Source organism: Grampus griseus (assembly GCF_964374135.1).
Source record: "Grampus griseus genome assembly, chromosome: Y".
Taxonomy (NCBI): Eukaryota; Metazoa; Chordata; class Mammalia; order Artiodactyla; family Delphinidae; genus Grampus; species Grampus griseus.
Genome location: NC_139016.1, coordinates 69,119 through 88,422, shown reverse-complemented (window position 1 = coordinate 88,422; position 19,304 = coordinate 69,119). Strand labels below are relative to the sequence as shown.

At 63.3% G+C, this 19,304-nt stretch overlaps 1 protein-coding gene across 1 annotated transcript in view; it reads left to right on the top strand.

Annotated features, from left to right (window-relative positions):
- Positions 1–18,935, top strand: part of LOC309817739 (serine/threonine-protein phosphatase 2A regulatory subunit B'' subunit beta-like) — a 52,544-nt gene extending 33,609 nt beyond the window's left edge. Inside the window, exons 3-13 of the mRNA XM_082647014.1 lie at positions 4,222–4,325; positions 4,564–4,666; positions 5,385–5,459; positions 6,989–7,075; positions 8,219–8,375; positions 12,581–12,629; positions 13,147–13,236; positions 13,790–13,965; positions 14,597–14,715; positions 14,803–14,909; positions 18,177–18,935. Of these exons, the coding sequence (XP_082503140.1) occupies positions 4,222–4,325; positions 4,564–4,666; positions 5,385–5,459; positions 6,989–7,075; positions 8,219–8,375; positions 12,581–12,629; positions 13,147–13,236; positions 13,790–13,965; positions 14,597–14,715; positions 14,803–14,909; positions 18,177–18,327 (1,218 nt within the window). The 3' untranslated portion in view covers positions 18,328–18,935. The remainder of the gene's footprint in view (positions 1–4,221; positions 4,326–4,563; positions 4,667–5,384; positions 5,460–6,988; positions 7,076–8,218; positions 8,376–12,580; positions 12,630–13,146; positions 13,237–13,789; positions 13,966–14,596; positions 14,716–14,802; positions 14,910–18,176) is intronic.
- Positions 18,936–19,304: the final 369 nt, after the last annotated feature.

The window sequence follows — 19,304 nt, the reverse complement described above, 5'->3', positions numbered from 1 at the left end:
CAAACAGTCTCCCGTCCCCCCAGGAGATTCCAAGGGACTTGGGGGCTCCGTGTCAGGAGCCGGGGGCAGAGGCCAAATATCAGAGCAGAAGACGCTCCTGGCACCAGGTGTTCGTGGTGGGAGCACAGCTGCTCTGGGGCTCCCTCCCTTAGGGGACCCCACGGGGCGCCTGACCGGGAACCGGGCAAAGGCCAGCGCGCACCTGCGCACGGCCTGCACACAGAGTCCTGCACGGGGGACGTCAGATGCCCTGTGCCCCGTGAGCACAGCCAGACCCCAGGCCCCGGCCAGATGCTGCCGTGCTCGGGACAGGCTGTGTGGACGGACGGGGAGCTCTGTGTGTGCGCGGGCGTCGGGGGGTGCCGTAAGGGGCGTGAGGGTGGGGATCAGGGTCACCGCAGGGCTGCTCCTGACGGGGTGACACGGGCCTCGGCGTGTGCCCGGGTCTCCCGTCACGTACACTAGATAGACGTTACAGACCTGTAAAACCTGACCCTGTCGTGTGTTTTTCCCTTCAGGGTGGCATTTTACCATACTTTTAAACGCATTTCTTCGTACCTCTGGATTTCAGAGTTGGTGCTTCCCGTTCCCTTAGAATGTTTGCAGACGGTCCTGAGAGGTGGCGGACGGAGGTCACAGTGAAAGCGTTAGGATGGGCTCTCCAGCTGCCTGGGGGGTGGGTGGGCTTGGAAGTGCAGGCACCGCTCATTCTGGGGACGTGAATGCAGGCGTCACCCCACGGGCAAGGGCACAGCTCCTGCTGTGCGGTGGACGGACGCACGGCCGTGGGACAGGATGGTGCCATCGCCCGAGTCCGCCCAACGAGCTCTCACGTGCCCGCACGAGCACCCCAGGCAAGGTGCCCGAGGCCCCTGGCTCCCCTGTCCCTGCCGCCTGCGCCCTCCCACCCCGGGGAGCGGCCAGTGTCCTCCATGCCCTGACTCACACAGCCCCCTCGGGGCCCTGGCGCCAGCATCCCTGGCAGGAGGCCTCTGCTGCCCGTCGCCCAGGACGCACGCCCGCCTGCGTGGAGTAGAGGCCTTTCAGCCCGCACTGTGCCCGAGCCTCGCCCCGTGGTCCCCGCCCCAGCGTGTGCGAGAAGCCACAGAGCGTCCAGACGCATGGCTCCCGTGCAGCTGGGCAGCTCCCTCCTGGGCGCCAAGGATAAGGCGCCGGCATGTTCTGGGCCTGGCGCGATGGGCAGGAGTGGACTCCGGTGGTGTCCCCCAGGGCGGCCCCTGGCCACGGGCATGCGTGGCCAGTGCTCGGGTCAGGGGGCGCGTCCTGCCAAACCATCTGCCGGCAGCTCCCCGACCCGCGGGCGATGCCCGTGAGCCAGGTCCTGTGAGCGCCATCGCCCATGTGGGCTTCTGTGGGGATCCGGTTTGCGCCTTTCCTCTGCCTCTCCCTCCGGAGTCCTGGCCGTGTTCACACCCTTTTCCCTGCAGGGCCTGTCGCTCTCTTGGGCCCTTTGCCTTTTTTCCTGTACCTCTGCCTTCGTTTACAGTCTGGGTGTGGCCCCTTTGTCAGGATAACGCCCTGCGAACGTTTTCCTGGTCTGCGGCTTGTTTCTGTGCCCTCGGCGACGTCTGCCCCGGAGTTCTGGTGGGGAAGCGGTTCAGTTTACCCACCTTCTCTTTCAGAGTTTTGGTGATTGAGTCACGTTTAGGGAACCTTTGCTTCTCCAGCATCGGGACGATCTCCTGCATTTCCTTCTGGAGTTTCACCGTCCACGCTTGGGGCCGGGCTCCCTCCCTCATGGTTTTGTAGAGTTGCCCCGCTGACCAGCTGGGCTCTCAGTATAGACGATTGTTCCCTCGGAGCTGCCGCCAGCCTTGTCTGTGCTGAGTTGGTGGGTGGACGTGGGCGTCTGACCCTAAACTGGTCCCTTCCTCTTTGCCCTGATGCACAGCCTCACTGCTGTGACTGCACGGAAGCCTTGACAGTCGTGTGCGTTTGCCCGTGGGCTTTGAATGAGCTGGTTGATTTCTGCAAAACACACCTTGCTGGGTGTGCATTGGCTTTGCGTTGAATCTGTGGGCGTCTGGGGAAGAGTTGACATTTTAACACATTATTGACCGGGGGATTTTTGCAGAAACTAACGCCTGTGACTGTAATGTCTCCAGTCAAAAATGTGTCAACAGCATTAAGTGTCCAGTCCAGGAATCTGTATGGTCTGTCCCTCCATTGGGGGGTCTTTGATTTCTCCCAGCCACGCTTTCTCGTTCCCTTTGTAGAGATCTCGCACTTTCAGTTACGTTTACCTGTAGGTTCATGTTTTTTATGCTGTTCATAGACGGCACTGTTACATTTTTTATTTTCTAATTGCTTGTTGCCAGTGTGTGGAAATATAATTGATTTTTGTACATTGTCCTGGGATCCCGCAGCTTTGCTGGTTTTCTGTTACAAGTAAGTCCCCTACGTACGCACCTTCAAGTTGCGAACTTTTAGAGATACGAACGTGCTTACTGTCAGCGTCAGGCACGAGTGAGAGTGACGTTGCAGCTCGCCCTCCACCTCGTACTACTGACGACCCTTCAGCTCTACCATCTCCCACCTCCTCTCCCTCCTCCAGGCAGTAACTCTTCTTGCCTGTTCCCTCGATGCCAGCCCCTGTGTGCCAGCTGTTGTACTGGACTGCTGTGCTTTTCAAGGGACTGTAAAAATGTTTTCTTCATCTTTTGTGTTTATTTTTTATGTATCATTTGCATGGGAAGTATTAGAAACCTGTTATAGTACAGTACTATGCAGCCGATTGTGTTAGTTGGGTACCTAGGCTGACTTTGTTGGACTTACCGACAAACTGGACTTCGGAACGTGCTCTCGGAATGGAACTCGTTCGTGTGTAGGGGACTTAGTGTAATTCTGGTATTTCGTAACCCTTTCGGAATTCTCCCCACCGTCGCGTATTTTTGCATTACCAGAGTTTCCCCTTTGTCTCTGCCCGGAGCGTCCCCTCCTCCATCTCTGCTGGTGGAGCCTGTCCCATTCCAGCTCAGGGCAGAGCCGGCCTGCGCGCGTCCCCACGTGCAGATGTGAGCCGTGGGCTCCTGTGTACGCCCCTGATTACAGTGCTGTGTTCCCTCCTCTTCTTAAGTTTCCTGGCCTGTTGTTTGTTTCACTGTGATTTTTCTTGTTTTTTCACTGCTGGATTCAATTTGCCAGCCTGGCTTTGTGTGGGATGTTGGCATCTCTGTTCCTGGGAGCTGAGGGCGCCTGATCTCCCTTTACAGGTGTCAGGGTCCAGGACGTGCAGCCTCGTAACAGGAGTTGGGAGACGTCCCTTGTTTCCATTCTCTGGAAGAGTGTGGGTACCATCCACGTGATTTCTTCCCTAAAGCTGGGCCCGGGATTTTCTTAGTGGGAAGGTTTTAAGCCACGGGTTCGGTCTCTTGAAATGTAGAACCGTCTGGATGTCCGTTGTCAGTTCTGGTTAGACACGTTCATTAGTCAAGGAGTCCGCCCTGCAGTCGTCACGTTTCCTGGCCTCCAGTTACTGGGAGTGTCCACTGCCTGTCTGTCAAGCGCTGGTGGGCTCTGCAGTGACCGCTGATGTGCGGAGCACGCGTTTCCTTTTTCTGCTTGTCCAGGAGTGTTGCTGAGGGGTGATTACTTGCTTAAAAGCTTTCCAAAGAGCTGACTCGGCCTTGTTGACTTTCTCTGTCGCGTATCTGCTCTCTTTTTCTCTTCTCTCAGCCTTTGTTGTTTCCGCCCTTCTTCTTCTGTGTTTTCGGGAGGGAAGCTCAGAGCGGGGGTTTTCCGCCTGCTTCCCGGTCAGCACCTGCGCTGACAGCTGTGGACGCCAGCCCTGCGGTCGCCTCGACCCCTGAGATGTGCCCGGGTCACAGCCTCGTCCTTGTTGCACCCCGAGTGTCTCCTGACATTCTCTGTCGTTTACGCCGTCCCGACGCGTCATCGGAGGTGCTGCACATCCAGGGCTGGAGACGTGCTCGTCGCCTCTGTACAGCTGCCGATGTGACACCTCCAGTTGGGGCGGGTGGTCTGTGCCCCAGGCTCGGGAGCGCCATTTCCGTCAGCGTCTCCGGAGTGACAGCTGGGAGAGGCTGCCCCTTCCCCTGGAGGCCCCTGGGGCTGGCGCAGGCGCTGGGCTGCGCGGTCGGGCTGTGTGCACGCGGTGCGCTCCCAGCGCCTCGGGGGCTCGGGCAGCCGGGGTGCCAGGGCGCGCTAACCCTGTGTCGTCCCCCACCCTTCCCCCCGCAGGCCTGCGGCTGCCCGCTCTACTGGAAGGCGCCGCTCTTCTGCGGCGCCGGTGGAGAGCGCACGGGCTCCGTCTCCGTGCACAAGTTCGTCGCCATGTGGAGAAAGTGAGTCCCGGGGCGGGAGTGGTGGTCCGGCCTTGCCTCTGCCTCCACTGGCCGGCGCTCCTGCGGCCGGGACAGTAAGGGACTGAGACGGATGTCCGGGGGTGCCCGGCACGTCCGTCGTGTCCCTTGCGGGGCCCCATCCGTCTGTGCCCGTCCTCACGGAGCACCCGACCCCGGAGTCTGGGGAGGGGCCTGTGGCCGCGCGTGGGGTGCAGCTGGAGTGCCCTCTGTCGCCCAGGATGCTCCAGAGCTGTCATGATGACGCGGCCAAGTTCGTCCACCTGCTCGTGAGCCCCGGCGGCAGCTCCCTGGCGCAGGAGGACTTCATCCCCTTCTTGCAGGTGCGTCGCCCCCTCCTCGCAGGCGCGCCCGTGTCTACACCCCGGAGGCGGGCGGGCTCCCCGAAGCTGGCTCCACGCAGCCCTCCAAACCCGCGTGAGAGACAGGGCGGTGCGGACAGCTCCACACCTGAGCCTGCGGAGCGTGGAGCCGGACAGGGGTTAGCACCCTCGGGGCTGGGCCGCCCACGAGAAGCCGGCCGCGGTTTGCAGAATGCTCGTTTCCAAACGCCGTTCCAGTTCATGTAAACACGGTTTTATTTAGCGCTCTATGTTCCATCTTGTAGAGGGGAATCGAAGGTGGTCCCCGGTTACCCGCGTGTTCCCCGTGAACACGGAGGAACCGAAGTTACCAAAACCATTTGAATAGAAGTGACTTAAAGGGCTCCTGGGACTGCAGTGCTCTGTTAAGTGAGGATATCGCAAATTTTCTTTCTCAGAATCTGGGATGGACTTGCACGGTGGTCTTTTATACATTTACATGTGTCAGGTTATTACCCTCGGCCGCGAGAGGTGGCCTGCTTCCTTAGCTCGTGGCCCAGATGATTCTGTGTGATCCTTTAATTTGATGTGATTTCTTGTAACCGTGTGTTTGGGGTGATGCTGTGTGAGTGGCTCTGTGGCTGGATGTGTGAACCTGGATGTTGCTGGTGGACACGTGCGTTCTTATCCCTGGGCCTGGCGGCACATCCCAGGGCCGTGTCCCATCCCCTGTGTGCAGGACGTGGTGAACACCCACCCGGGCTTGGCATTCCTGAAGGAAGCGTCAGAGTTCCACTCCCGCTACATCACCACGGTGAGTACGAGCACGTCCGCTGCCCCTGTGGCTTCCGTGGGCGCCTGAGGCCCGGGCTCCAGGCCCGCCGTGAGGGAACGGACACCCAGCCCCGGACCTGTGGCCCTTCACGGCCCGCTTTCTCACCAGGAGGCGGGCGTGGGGCTCGGGCACGGGGAGGGCTGTGTGTCCCACCTGGGTCCCCAGCTGGGCGCGCTCAGCGAGAGCCTGGGTGGTCCTGGCCGCGTGCCCCGGGGTCGGACAGGGCGGGGCAGGCGAGGGGACGTCCAGAGACCCAGCGGTCTCCCTCTCTGGGCAGGAGGGGCCTCAGAGGACACCCGGGCCCCTCCTCCTGAGGGCCGGGTCTCCTCGGGTCCAGGCGAGCATGCCCAGCGAGTTGGAGCACGGTGCTCTGAGCGCTGCAGGTGGGATGCCGGCCTGGCCTGGGGACACGAGGACCCCATGGCCCATGCCCCGCCCCCGCCCTGGTCAGAGGGCACCCGGGGAGGACGGCCCTCCGGCTCTAGGTGGAGGTGGGCGGCGCGGCAGCCCCGTGGCACGCCGGCCGGGGGCACGCTTGTCGTGCGTCGCAGAGCGCATGCTCATGGCAGTCCGCGTGCCCGTGGTTCCCCAGGCCTCCCTCCACCCCCTCACCGCTCTGCATCGCCCTGAGGGCCCGTCTCCGAAGAGCGGTGCCTGGAGCCGTTCCTCATTCCAGCGGCAGCAGGGAGTGCTGCGTGTGAACGGGGCTGTGCGCCAGGTGCTCCATTCCCATGCCCCGACCTCCCTGCGCAGACAGGACAAGGCAGGGCACGTCCGGGGGGTGGGAGGACAGCCTCCAGCAGGGACGGGGGAAGGGGATGTCTCAGACGAGGACAGGTTGGCAGGGATGCCCTGGGAGGACAGGTGAGGGGACAGCCCGTGACAGGGACAGGCGAGGGGACGTCTCAGATGAGGACAGGTGAGCAGATGCCCTGGGACAGGTGAGGGGTATCACAGTTGGGGACATGCCCACCTGGGAGCGGAGCTGAGCCCCGTGGCCAAGGTGGGCCTCACTGTGCAGGGGGCAGGGGCCACTCTCTGGCTTTAAGTTAACGTTTTTCATTCAGTGGTCAGTTGAGTGTCCGCGGAAGCATTCGGGGCAGTCTCTCAAACCACCCGCAGTGTAATAAGGGCTCCTAGCCACGCAGGAACTGCGTGCCTGTGCTGTCCCAGCTCAGGTGCGGCCGTCTCACCCGGACATCCCCCCACATGTGGCAGCAGGTCCACTTCTCCTGCCACCTGTGTCCTCCCTGCAGCTGGAGGCGGGGCTGCTTCCCCCCCCCCCCCCCCCGCCCCGGTCTGGTGACTTGTGGGGCGGTCGCCCTCTGCTGGCGACATGGGGCCCTGCAGCCCAGGGTGCGGAGCTCCTGGTGAGGCCAGGCAGGAGCTCGTAGGCGAGGTCCCAGGCTGGGTTCCTGCAGCACCACACGTGGGGTTGCTGCACAGTCACGTGCAGGGCCCCCAGCCCCCCACGTCCCGGTGCTCAGCCGACGGGCCTCCTCCTACAGGTCATACAGAGGATCTTCTACACGGTCAACAGGTCCTGGTCCGGGAGGATCACGTGCGCAGAGCTCCGGAGGAGCACGTTCCTGCAGGTGGGTGGTGGCTGGCCGAGGGGACACAGGGCCTTCTGCATGCCCCCGCCCACTCATCCGTCCTCCCCAGGCTCCACCGCGACCCATCCACCCATCCCTGCACCTGGCTCGCATCGATCCCCCATCCCTCCACCAGCCTGTCAGCGGTCAGCGCACGCGTCTACCCAGCCGTCCTCGTTACCCCACCCCGCCTCCCTCCCTCCCTTCCCCGGCGTCATCCATTTCTCGACCCACACGCCAGCAGTGCATCTTTACCCACGTACACGTCATCCGTCGGTCCACCCACCCCTCCGCCCACCCGTCGTCTCTCCCTGCACCCACCAGCCTGTCACCCGTCCCTCCATCGACTGACGCATCACCTGTTTCTCCCAGCCAGTCCGCCCACCCGTCGTCCACCTTCTTGTCCATCTCCCGGCCGTTACCGTTCCGGCAGCAGCCTGTCACCTGTGCCTGCACCCATCCCCCCCCATCATCCACTTCTTCGCCTACCCACACTCTCGTTCATCCCTCCAGCCCCCACCAGTAACCCATCGCTACACCAACTCCTAGGTCATCCATCTGTCCACCATCCCACCCTCCATCCCTCACCACCACCCCTCCCTCCCCCCCCCCTCCCTCCATCCCTCCCTCCAGCACCCACCTTCTCAGCGGCCACCCCGTTCATCTGCCCACCTGTCACCATCACCCCACCCACCTGTCATCCATCCTTCATTCCCCGACTCGTCCATCATCCATTCATTTTCCTGCCTTTCATTTATCCACCCGCCCACCGTTTTTCTTCTTCCGTTCGTCTTGTACCCTTCCTTTCCCCTCATCCATCCCGGAGGCATGGCCCCACCCCCGTGCACCCGGGTTCTGTGGACGTGTGTGTGTCAACAAGCGCGGGGCTGACCCGCTCGCGTCAGGAGCCCCCGGCCACGAGAGCGTACGTGCTTGGGCTGCTCCGTGCTGCAGTCTCGCAGACCTGACCGGGCGCACCCCGACCTGGGTGCTGGGCTCCCAGCCCTCAAGCAGGTCTCCACCAGCTCTGACCCTCCGCCCTCACGACGTGAGACTCCTGGGGGGTGTCCCTCCTGCGGGAGGCCCGTCTCCACGCTGCAGCCGGAGGTTCCTGGCAGCGGTTTTCTGGGTGTGTCCTGGCAGAACGTGGCGCTCCTGGAAGACGAGGTGGACATCAACCAGCTGACGGAGTTCTTCTCCTACGAGCACTTCTACGTCATCTACTGCAAGTTCTGGGAGCTGGACACGGACCACGACCTGCTCATTGACGCGCAGGACCTGGCCCGGCACAATGACCACGGTGAGGACGCGGCCTGCGGGCGGAGGGGACACAGCACTGGGGCGGGCGCTGCCCTGCCGGGCTCCTGCGTCTCCAGGGAGGCCAGCGTGGCTGCCTCCCCTGACCCTCGAGACCTGAACCTTGTCCTGCCTCTGGTCTCCTCCTACAGGACACACGGGAGACAGGGACATAGCACAGGACCCTGGGGACCAGGGCGGACACGGGACACGGCACAGGACGCATGGGGACCGGGGCGGACATGGGACACAGTACAGGATGCGTGGGGAATGGGGCAGACATGGGACACGGCACAGGACGCGTGGGGAAAGGGGCAGATACAGGACACGGCACAGGACGCATGGGGACCAGGGTGGACGTGGGATACGGCACAGGACGCGTAGGGAACGGGGCAGACACGGGACACGGCACAGGACGCGTGGGGACCGGGACAGACACAGGACACAGTACAGGATGCGTGGGGAACGGGGCAGACATGGGACATGGCACAGGACACATGGGGACGGGGGCGGACACGGAACACGGCACAGGACCCTGGGGACCGGGGCGGACACGGGACATGACACAGGACCCTGGGGACTGGGGCGGACACGGGACACGGCACAGGACGCATGGGGACTGGGGTGGACACGGGACACAGTATAGGACCCTGGGGACCGGGGCGGACACGGGACATGGTTCAGGACGCGTGGGGACTGGGGCAGACACGGGACACAGCACAGGACGCATGGGGAACGGGGCGGACACGGGACACGGCACGGGACCTGCGGGGACTGGGACAGACACGGGACACAGCACAGGACGCATGGGGAACGGCGCGGACACGGGACACGGCACGGGACGTATGGGGAACGGGGCGGACACAGGACACGGCACGGGACGCATGGGGAACGGGGCGGGCACGGGACGCATGGGGAACGGGGTGGGCACGGGACACGGCACGAGACCTGTGGGGACCGGGACAGACACGGGACACAGCACAGGACGCATGGGGAACGGGGCGGGCACGGGACACGGCACGGGACGCACGGGGACCAGGGCGTACGCAGGTCACAGCACGGGACGCACGGGGACCGGGGCGTACGCAGGTCACAGCACGGGACGCATGGGGACCGGGGCGTACGCAGGTCACAGCACGGGACACAGCACGGGACGCACGGGGACCGGGGCGTACGCAGGTCACAGCACGGGACGCACGGGGACCGGGGCGGACGCAGGTCACAGCACGGGACACACGGGGACCGGGGCGTACGCAGGTCACAGCACGGGAGGCACGGGGACCGGGATGCACAGGCCCTGCCATTGGTGGAGGCGCTCTCTGGGGGCGTGGAGCCCCATCCTGAGTAGAGGTAGTGGCTGCCACACACAGGCCGCATCCGTCCATCCCCCCGCTCTCCCCGCCCCACCTCCCCTCCATTTGTCCTCAGGTATTTGGGGGCCACCCCACCCATCATTTCATGCCCGGTCTCCTGATGAGCCCCAGTGTGGGCCAGTCTGGGTGCCGCCCTGAGCTCCCAGCACCTGTTCCCGTAGCTGAGCAAACACCTGTTCTGCAGGTGGGGCAGCGTTCCCCTCCCTCCCTCCTCCCGCGGCTTCCTGCTCTGTGTCGGGGCCTCGAGCGCCCGTCCGTGGGGTGGACGGTGCTCTGTCTGCGTGGGCGGCTCGGGGCACCGTCCCAAGGCCAAATTCCAGCTCGGGGCCTCTTGGGCCGTGGTGGGTCGGACAGCGGTGGCCCCCCAGTAGTCGTCCTGAGGGGAGGGAGCGGCGGAGCAGAGACGCAGTTCCCTGAGAGATTTCACTTCTGGCTTCTGGGTTTGTCTGAGCTTCCCTGCGTTCTCATCGCAGAGGGGCCTGAAAAGGGGAACTCTGGCCTCCGCACAGCTCAGGAGCAGCGGGGGATCCAGTGTAAATGCTTCTGGGATAAGAGAAAATTATCATCTCCCACCTCCCGTGACAAGAAATCACATGTTCAGGGTGCAGAGTGGACCAGAATTTAAGTGCGCCACGGGTTCTTAGTTTTAGAAACAGTTTTCTTAAGACTGCACGTTTTCACATAACGGATTTTTCATGTACCCACACGCACGACCGAATTTCTCAATCCTCCGGGCATATGTTTTGTCTTTGGTCGACGGGACCCGGACGGTCCCCTGACGTGAGCTCCCCAGCGCACCGTCTGCTTGCTGTATCTCTCTGACTGGCCTCGCGAGGGTGCCGTGAACGCTGGCGTGTGGACGCCTGAGCGGACGTGGGTCTCTCTCAACTCCGTCCCTAAATTCGACGCCTGGTCTCAACTCCAACTGCCTCTGTGATCTCGGGAATAGCTCCAGGCGCAGACCCGTGGTGGCTGGCACGTGGCTCCCCAGATCGGGGGTCACCTGTCCCCGCCCGTCCCCACGACTCTCTCCTGGTGCCCACATCCCTGTGTCCACCCCGTCGAGGTCTCACGTCAGGGCATCTCGTGGGGCTGGTGTTAGGGCTTTGTCACCAGGAAAGGCTGGTGGCGTTGTGGCCTCGAGACACGACTGACTGTGGGGACCGTGGTCTTGCGGCCAGCACAGGACACTGGGTGGCTTCGGGCACAGCCCCCCCGCTGTGGACGTGAGCGCCGTGATGCGTCCCTCCCCGTCCCTCTGCCGCTTCCTAACCTACCAGGTCCTGCACGAGAAGCGGCAGGGGTCCTCCTTACGTCATGGGAAGGAACGGGCAGAGGGGCAGAGCTGACCTTTCCCGTGTCCCACGGACGAGCAGGTTCTGTTCTCAGATTGCCGGTCGTGGCAGTGAGTCTGAGTCAGCTGTCCAGTTCCCTGGGGCTCCCGTCGTGGCAGGCGGGGGGTGGCGCGGACCCTCAAAGAACAGGAAATTATCCTCCCAGTTCTGAGGCCAGAGGTCCAGAATCAACACATTTATGAAGGACTGTCATCCAGGAGGGGCTTCCTGAGGCGGCTGTATCGGATGACTGCAAATCAGGGGCTTAAAATCCGTCCTCCCCCAGCCCTGGGGACCAGACGTCTGAGGTCAAGGTGTCCCAGGGCCGCGCTCCCTCCAGAGGCTCCAGGGGAGGGTCCTTCCCGCCTCTTCCAGCTTCTGGGGGCTCCAGGCGTCCCTGGGTTTGTGGCCGCATCCCTCCCGTCTCTTCCTCCATCTTCCCGGGGCTTCTCCTCTGTGTCTGTGTCTCTCCTCTTCTGTCTCTTAGAAGGACCTTGCCATTGGATTTAGGGCCACCCTCATCCAGGAGGACCTCATCTCAGACCCTTCACTGCATCACATCTGCAGAGACCCTGTTTCCATATAAGGTCCCGTTCACAGCCCAGGAGTGAGGACGTGGACATGTCTTTCTGAGAAACACTGTTCAGCCTCTGACACCATCCAGTCATTTCCCATTAGAGGTGACTTTCATTGAGGCAGGATGACTTGGGGGAAAAGACACTTTGTCTTTATTTCTCCATTTTTGTGGTTATAGGTCTCGGGTATGGGCTGAAAAGTGTCCCCAAAATTAACACGATGAAGCCCTGACCCCCCGGTACCTCAGGATGTGACTGGATTTGGACATGGGGTCTTTAAAGAGGGGACGAAGGTACAATGAGGTCACTAGGGTGGGTCCTGATCCCATAGCACTGGTGTCCTTATAAGAAGAGGAGGTCAAGACACACGCAGAGGGACGACCCTGTGAGGACCCAGGGAGGAGACGGCCGTCTACACGCCCAGGGGAGAGGCCTCGGGAGGGACCAGCCCTGCTGACCCTTGGATCTCAGACTCCAGCGTCCGGGACTGGGGGAGAAATAACGTGTGCTGTTGAAGCCGCCCGTCATTATGGCAGCCCCAGCCCACTAATTTGGTGTCTTTCACTCTTTTATCCTCTTAGTTGCCTGGGGGTTGGATGCATTTGTGTGCTGATCACAGCAGACTGAGTGTTTGGAGGCAGAGCCTCTGCAAGGGCGGACGTGTGTGTCCTGCCTTTACCGCCCGCTCTGTCTTGGGGCCCCTGGGCCAGCTCTTCACTCTCGCTTTGCTCTGGGCTCAGGTCCTGGACTGGAACGTGCCGGGCAGCGCCCGAGGGAGGCCGGGAGCAGGAGATTGGGTCCTGAGGGTTCCGCCTGACTGGGCTTGGGTCTCGGCATTCAGACCTGAGCCCGCCCAGCCGCCTGCGAGGCTGCGACGTGGGGCCGGGAGCGGCGTGCGGGGCTCACGGCCTGCTTCCTCTTTCGCAGCCATATCTACCAAGATGATCGAGAGGATCTTCTCGGGAGCCGTGACGCGGTGAGGCCCGCCGCTCAGCTAGCTGGTCCTGTCAGCGTGTGGGCTGACGTTCCGCACGCGCGTCCGCACCTGACTCGTTCGCTCCTGATGTGAGGTGGCCGTGCTCTGGGAGTGCGTGCCATCGTCACGTGAGGTCGTGGGTTAGGGACACGCGTACACACCTTTGTCACACGAGGTCACGAGTCAGGGACACGTGCCACCCACATGAGGTCACATGTAAGGGGCACGCCATTGTCACACGGGGTCGTAGCTTGGGACACATACACGCCTTTGCCACGAGGTCGTGAGTCGGGGGACACAGGCCCCTGCACCTGAGGCTGTGACCGTGGCGGCTGCTTCTGCCAGAGCTGGGCCCCAGGGACCCTCCTCCGGGTCACATGGTCTGTCTCAGGCCTTGTCCCGAGTAGGAACCAAGGGTACAGGACTGGGCCAGACGCAGGGTTCCCCACGCCCCGGGGGAGGTGGGCGGGGACCCGTCCTCAGGCTGCTTTGTCTCTCGATTCGGCCCTGAATCCAGAGGGAAAAAAGTGCAGAAAGAAGGAAAAATAAGCTACGCTGACTTTGTCTGGTTCTTGATCTCCGAGGAAGACAAGAAAACCCCGACCAGGTGAGTGTCTGGCAGCTGTCCTCTGCTCCACTTGCTAGAACACTTAGAAGCAGGGACTACTGGTCACCCCTGAGCGAGGGCGCCCCCGCTCCGTGATCCACCTGAGCAAGGTCAGACACAGGCGGGGCTCGCACTGGGGGAGGGGTCCCCAGGGGGTGGCGTCTGTCCCAGGTGGGGCTCACACTGGGGGAGGGGTCCCCGGGTTGTGGCGCCTGTCCCAGGCGGGGCTCGCACTGGGGGAGGGGTCCCCGGGTGGTGGCGTCTGTCCCAGGCGGGGCTCACACTGGGGGAGGGGTCCCCGGGTGGTGGCGTCTGTCCCAGGCGGGGCTCACACTGGGGGAGGGGTCCCCAGGGGGTGGCGTCTGTCCCAGGCGGGGCTCACACTGGGGGAGGGGTCCCCAGGGGGTGGCGCCTGTCTCAGGCGGGGCTCACACCAGGGGAGGGGTCCCCGGGTGGTGAGGTCCGTCCCAGGCGGGGCTCACACTGGGGGAGGGGTCCCCGGGTGGTGGGGTCCGTCCTGGGCGGCCATGCTGACCGTGGCCCGGTGTCACAGCATTGAGTACTGGTTCCGCTGCATGGACCTGGATGGGGACGGGGTGCTGTCCATGTTCGAGCTGGAGTACTTCTATGAGGAGCAGTGCCGCCGGCTGGACAGCATGGCCATTGAGGCCCTGCCCTTTGAGGACTGCCTGTGCCAGATGCTGGACCTGGTGAAGCCCCAAAGCGAAGGTGATGCCGGGGGGCGGGTCCCCCAGTGGCACAGGGACACCCCGGGGGAGTGGGTCCTCGGGGGCTGGGAAGGTGGTCCCCAGCCCCGTGGTCCTGTGCCTGAGCTCCTTCAGGGCCCACGTGGGGAGACCAAGCCCGGGACCCCTGGTGTGGGCACTTCAGAGGGCCTGTGCTGGGGCCCCCGGGCTGTGTTTGGTGGGCGTGGGAGCCGGGAGCCCACCAGGTGCGTCTGTCCGGGGGCGCTCAGGACACCTTCCAGGGTCAAAGGGAGGGTCTGCCCGAACCCACCCGCCTTAGTCGGTGTCGTGCGTCCGTGTCCTGGACCCTGGTCTCAGGTGTCGTCACCGAGGGCCATGGTGGCCTGGGCCTTCCTGCCCTGGCTGCGGGTTCCTGCCCCATGTCCGCGGGTCCAGGGCAGCTTGGGTCCCGCCCTCAGGTGACTGGCGGGCGGCCCTCGCTGTGTTGGGCCCTGTCTCCCGACCCCTTCCACCCCACGGGCTTCTCCCGTGGCCTGGTTCGCGGCAGGGGGTGCCGCGTCCCGAGGCGTGTCGTTACGCACGCACGCACGGAGGTGACGTGGCTCCCGGGCGTGCGTGGGAGCCGCGTGCTCACGTGCCGCCCTCGCCCGCAGGGAGGATCACGCTTCACGACCTGAAGAGGTGCAAGCTGGCCCGTGTCTTCTTCGACACCTTCTTCAACATCGAGAAGTACCTGGACCACGAGCAGAGAGAGCAGATCTCCCTGTTCAGGGTGAGCAGGGGGGCGTGGAGGGGGCGCAGGGGGGCACCTCTGGGTCCCCCCCCGCCCTGTGTGACACGACGCGCATGCTTCCCGCAGGAGAGCGAGAGCGAGGGTCCCGAGCTGTCTGACTGGGAGAGGTACGCCGCTGAGGAGTACGACATCCTGGTGGCTGAGGAGGCCATGGGGGAGCCCTGGGAGGACGGGTAAGGGTGCGGCGGGCATGGGGCCCGGGACGCGGGGACGGCCCGCTGGGGGGCGCGGGGACACTCGCCCCATGTCACGGCCTGAGGCCGCAGGCAAGAGACACCTGCCCCGCTCCACGTGCCGCTGTCCCCCCGGAGGGCAGGGACCCACGGAGGCTGGGCCCTCAGCGCCCCGCCCCACTCCCCACCGCCCGGCCTCACGCCGCCCTGACCCCGGAAGGGCTTGCTGCTGAGGTAGTTTCTTCCCCGGCTCCCACGGGCTCTCCCAGGGTTCCGTCTCCTGAGCTCCCTCTGCCCTCTGCGGGTGGGACCGACAGGCGGCTGGAGGGGTGCAGACCCCACCCCTGCGGAGGGGCGGCCGGGGGAGCCGGCACGGCAGCCCCTCGTGGAGTCTCCCATCGGGGAGCATGGCTATAGCTCAGTGGGCACGTCTGCCGACGATGTCCCTCCTCCCCCGTGGCTGACGGGTGTGGACAGCTGAGGGGAGCGGGGCTGGGGACTGGGCGTCTCCCCCAGGGCCTTGGTCCTCAGGCTTGAAAGCAGCCTTGCAGTAGAGGAGTGTTGGGGTCCAGTGTTCATGCCTGCGTCCCTGGCGGGCTCGGACCCCCGCCCACAGCCTCCCGACCTGCCTCTTCCCCTGACGGGGCTACTCGGCACCGGGGCTGGGGTTGGCACGGCTGCTCGTGTGGTGCATGGGGTGGCGGTGGAGCCCAGGGCCTGAGGGTCACCCTCTGCCTCTGAGGGGGGGGGGCTTCAGTTTGCTGATAGCAGCTCTGCCTGCCCAGGGAACCATCCTGAGGGGGTTCCGAGTGGGCAGGAGGGTGAGCACGCCCGTCACCCCAGATCCCGCCCACCCTTAGGCCTTGTCTTTGGTCCAGGTGGTCCTTCTCCAGAAGGTCACAGAGGTGGAACCCCACAGCCCCTGCATGCCTGCCTTTGCTCTCAGCACGAGGCCTCCGAGAGCTCTGCGGGTCCCTGGGCGCCTCAGGAGCTGGGCCCCTTCACACCTGGCCGCGTCCTCAGCAGCGACGGACGTTGGCTTGCTGGTGTCCGTTGCTTCGGGCCTGGGCACGTGTGGCCGGCCCTGGTGTCGAGCTGTGCGAGCTGGATTTGTGGGGCTGTAAGCGCTCGTCTCCTGGCTTAGAACCTGGGCGGGGGGTTCCGGGTCACCTGGTAGACAGACGCACCTTTACCTCCACGAGCCGCCCACCCATCTTCCCACGTGGCTGCGCCACTTTGCGTCCCCGCCAGCGTTGGGCGTGCGTTCCCACGGCTGCACAGCCTCGCCGGCTCTGCCGTGGTTACGGTTGGCTTGTTTTTTAAATTGTAGCCACTCGGACGTGTGCAGCAGGATTGCACCCTGGCTTTAGCTGTTCGTGTCCTTGTTGCCCTTTTCTGGTGAATGGCTGTGTCTTCTGTCTGTTTCCCATCGTGGGTGACTTGTTTCCTTCTGATCGAGTCTCAGGGGTCCTTTACCTCTGGATACAAGTCCTTCCGGAGGGAGGGGACTTGTATTTCCCAGCGGTTTGTGGTGTATCTCTTCCTTCTCCTAACCTTGTGTATCACGGAGGAGACGCTGTGAACTTTGATGAACTGCCATTTGTCACTTTGTCTTTACGGGCTGGGCTTTGGTGTCGCGTGTAAGAAAGGATTGCCTAATCCAAAGCCACAGAGACCCTTCTGGAAGTTTCAGCGTTTTCCACTTTACGCTGGGTCTGTGGTCTGCTCTGAGTGACCTCCCCTGCGGGGCATGGGGTCTGGTCCGGGTTATTTCTTTATGCACGTGGATGTCCAGTTTAACGCAAGACCCCCAGGTCAGCATCTCTGTGGAGAATCAGTTGACCGTGTCTGTGGGGTCTGTCTGTGAGCTCCTTCGGTTCTGCTGACGCTCATCTGTCCAGCCAGCAGTGCAACGCCGTCTCGCCTGCCGTGGCCTCGGGGTGGGGGCAGTGGACTCACGTAGCGAGGCCTCCGACTCTGGTCTTGCCCAGAATCGTCTGGGTCACTCCAGTTGCTCTGGCTTCTGTGTGAATCATATAGAGTCGGCCTGACTGTCCGGGAAGAGCCTGGGGAACGTTTACTGGGCTGAGCCGGGTCTCTACATGGTGAGACTTGGCACCGTGACCGGGTGACCACCTGTGAGCTGGTCTCGGGACCGTCTGTCCCGTGACTGGTGTGGCTGGCCTCTTGCCGCCCCACCCCCGGCTGTGCTTCCTGCAGCTCCGAGGTAACCCGGCCTCTGCGTGGTGAGACCCTGCACCCTTCAGCGTGGTGCTGGCTGCTCTGGTTCCTTTGTTTTGATGTGGACGCTTAGGAACAAGCTTGTCTCTACACAATATTAAGCTGAGACTCTGAGGAAGGAACGAGCGCTCTGGGTACAGCGACACCTTAGTGACATCGAGTTTCCTGATCCACAGAGCACTCTTTCCGTTTATTTAGGTCTCTGATTTCTCCTGCCAGTGTCTTGTGATTTCCAGTGTATGGATCTTACGCGTAGTTTGTGAGATTTGTACTTGAGTGCGTCATCGTTTTCGGCGTTGGAAAGGTCCTGCTAAAGTCTCCATCCCCGCAGTTCGCTGGTGATGTAGAGAAATACGGCTTATTCCCCTCGTTGCGGTTCCCCCACCACCCAGCACGATGCTGAAGGAAAGTGGTGAAGGGAGACGGCCTGGCCTTGATCCACGTCAGGTGTGGAGTCCCCCGCTGCCCGGGAAGCGTGACGCTGCTGTGGGATGTTTCCGCCCACGTGCTTCCCCAGCCTGCGGACACCCCGCTTCACCGCCGTCCGCAGAGACTCTGAATCCTGCCCTTTGTCAGGTGCCTTGGCCAGATGGCTCCTCGCCTGTCGTCTGCCGATACAGATACGGCGAGGTTCTTGTAGTTGAGCCGGCCTTGCCTTCCCGTGACAAACCTGGTCACGGTTCGTGGGCCTTCTCGTTTGTCCTTGGACTGTGCTGCAGAGATTACTTGCACTTTCTTGTGACACTGTGCCCTGCTTTGGCACCGGGGTCACGCTGGCCTCCTGGCAACCATCCTGGAATCAGGGTCACGGCCTCCTGCAACAGTGAGGGTGCCTCCACCCACCCTCTGGAGGAGTTTGGGTGGAGGACGTGCCTGTTTTCCCCGCGGGCAGGACTCAGCAAGGAGGTCGTCGGCGTGGCAGTCCTGCGCTCACGCGTCGGGGGGCTGCCAGCAGCACCCCTGTCCGTAGGGGAGCACAGGTGGGGTGCGCGCCCGCCCGCATCCTCACCAAGCCCCTCCCTGCAGGTATGAGGCGGAGCTCAGCCCCGTGGACCAGAAGCTGAGCGCGCTGCGGTCTCCGCTGGCCCAGAGGCCCTTCTTCGAGGTGCCAACCGGCCTGGGCGCCGTCGAGCTATATGAGTACGAGCACGGGGGTGACGACCTGCCGCCCTCGTGACCTGTGGCCTCCGTGGGGCATGAACGCGGCCTCTGCCTCAGGAGCAGAACTGTGTGCTTGTTGAGCCCTTTTACAGAAAGTGAAGTGCGTTTGTATGGAGAGACCTTATTTATTCAGCACAGAAGCTGGCCAGAGGTGGTCACGGTCACTGAGGTGGGTCCCCACCCGCCCTGGAGGAGCTGACGCGCGTGCGAGAGCCCCAGACCCAGCCTGGCGGTGAGGACGCACGCGCCCCAGCGTCCCCAGCGGTCAGGGTGACCTTGGCCCCACTGTCCAGCTTCCAAGTGTAGGTGTTTGCAGGCTCGCGTCGTCTGGCTGAGCGGCAACCAGGCGCCGCCCCAGAAGATCTGCCTGCGGTCGTGGATGTGCGCTGACTTCGGGGAGGGGTGTGGTCGTCAGGAACATTCCAGGAGCCCGTGGGCGCCCCCGCAGGGGCCACTGTCCCGGCCGCAGCTGCTCCCCCAGAGGGAGCGCCCACATCAGCATATCTTTTATTGTTTTTGTGTACAGCATGTGTAAAGTTGAGTTTTATTTGCCGTGCAGAGCAGTTTAAAAACGTTTCATGAGATCACGTTTGTATTTTCAAATAAAGAATTTAAAGATTTTCAGCCCCAGGCTCACCTTGGGGCAAAAACGGACACAGCGGCTGGGGATTCCGAACTCGGGTCACAGAGGGACGTGGGGACAGACGGTGGTGTCACTGTGGGGAGACCGCAGGGTGTGGAGGCCCTCAGGGCAAGGAGCCGGGGGCGCAGGTCCCAGGCCCTGGGCCGCGGGGCTCTCACAGCCTGACCCTCTGGCCACGGTGGTGGGGCTGACACTACCCGATGGCCACTCTCGCCCACGGTCACTTCTGAACTGTGCGTGAGGGGGTGCGAGCCTTCCCTGCAGACACCACGGGGAGGCCCCGACACCCACCCTCCACGCCGCTCGGGCCACCCCCGGGTCCGCCCGGCTGAGTCGGCACCAACCTGAGA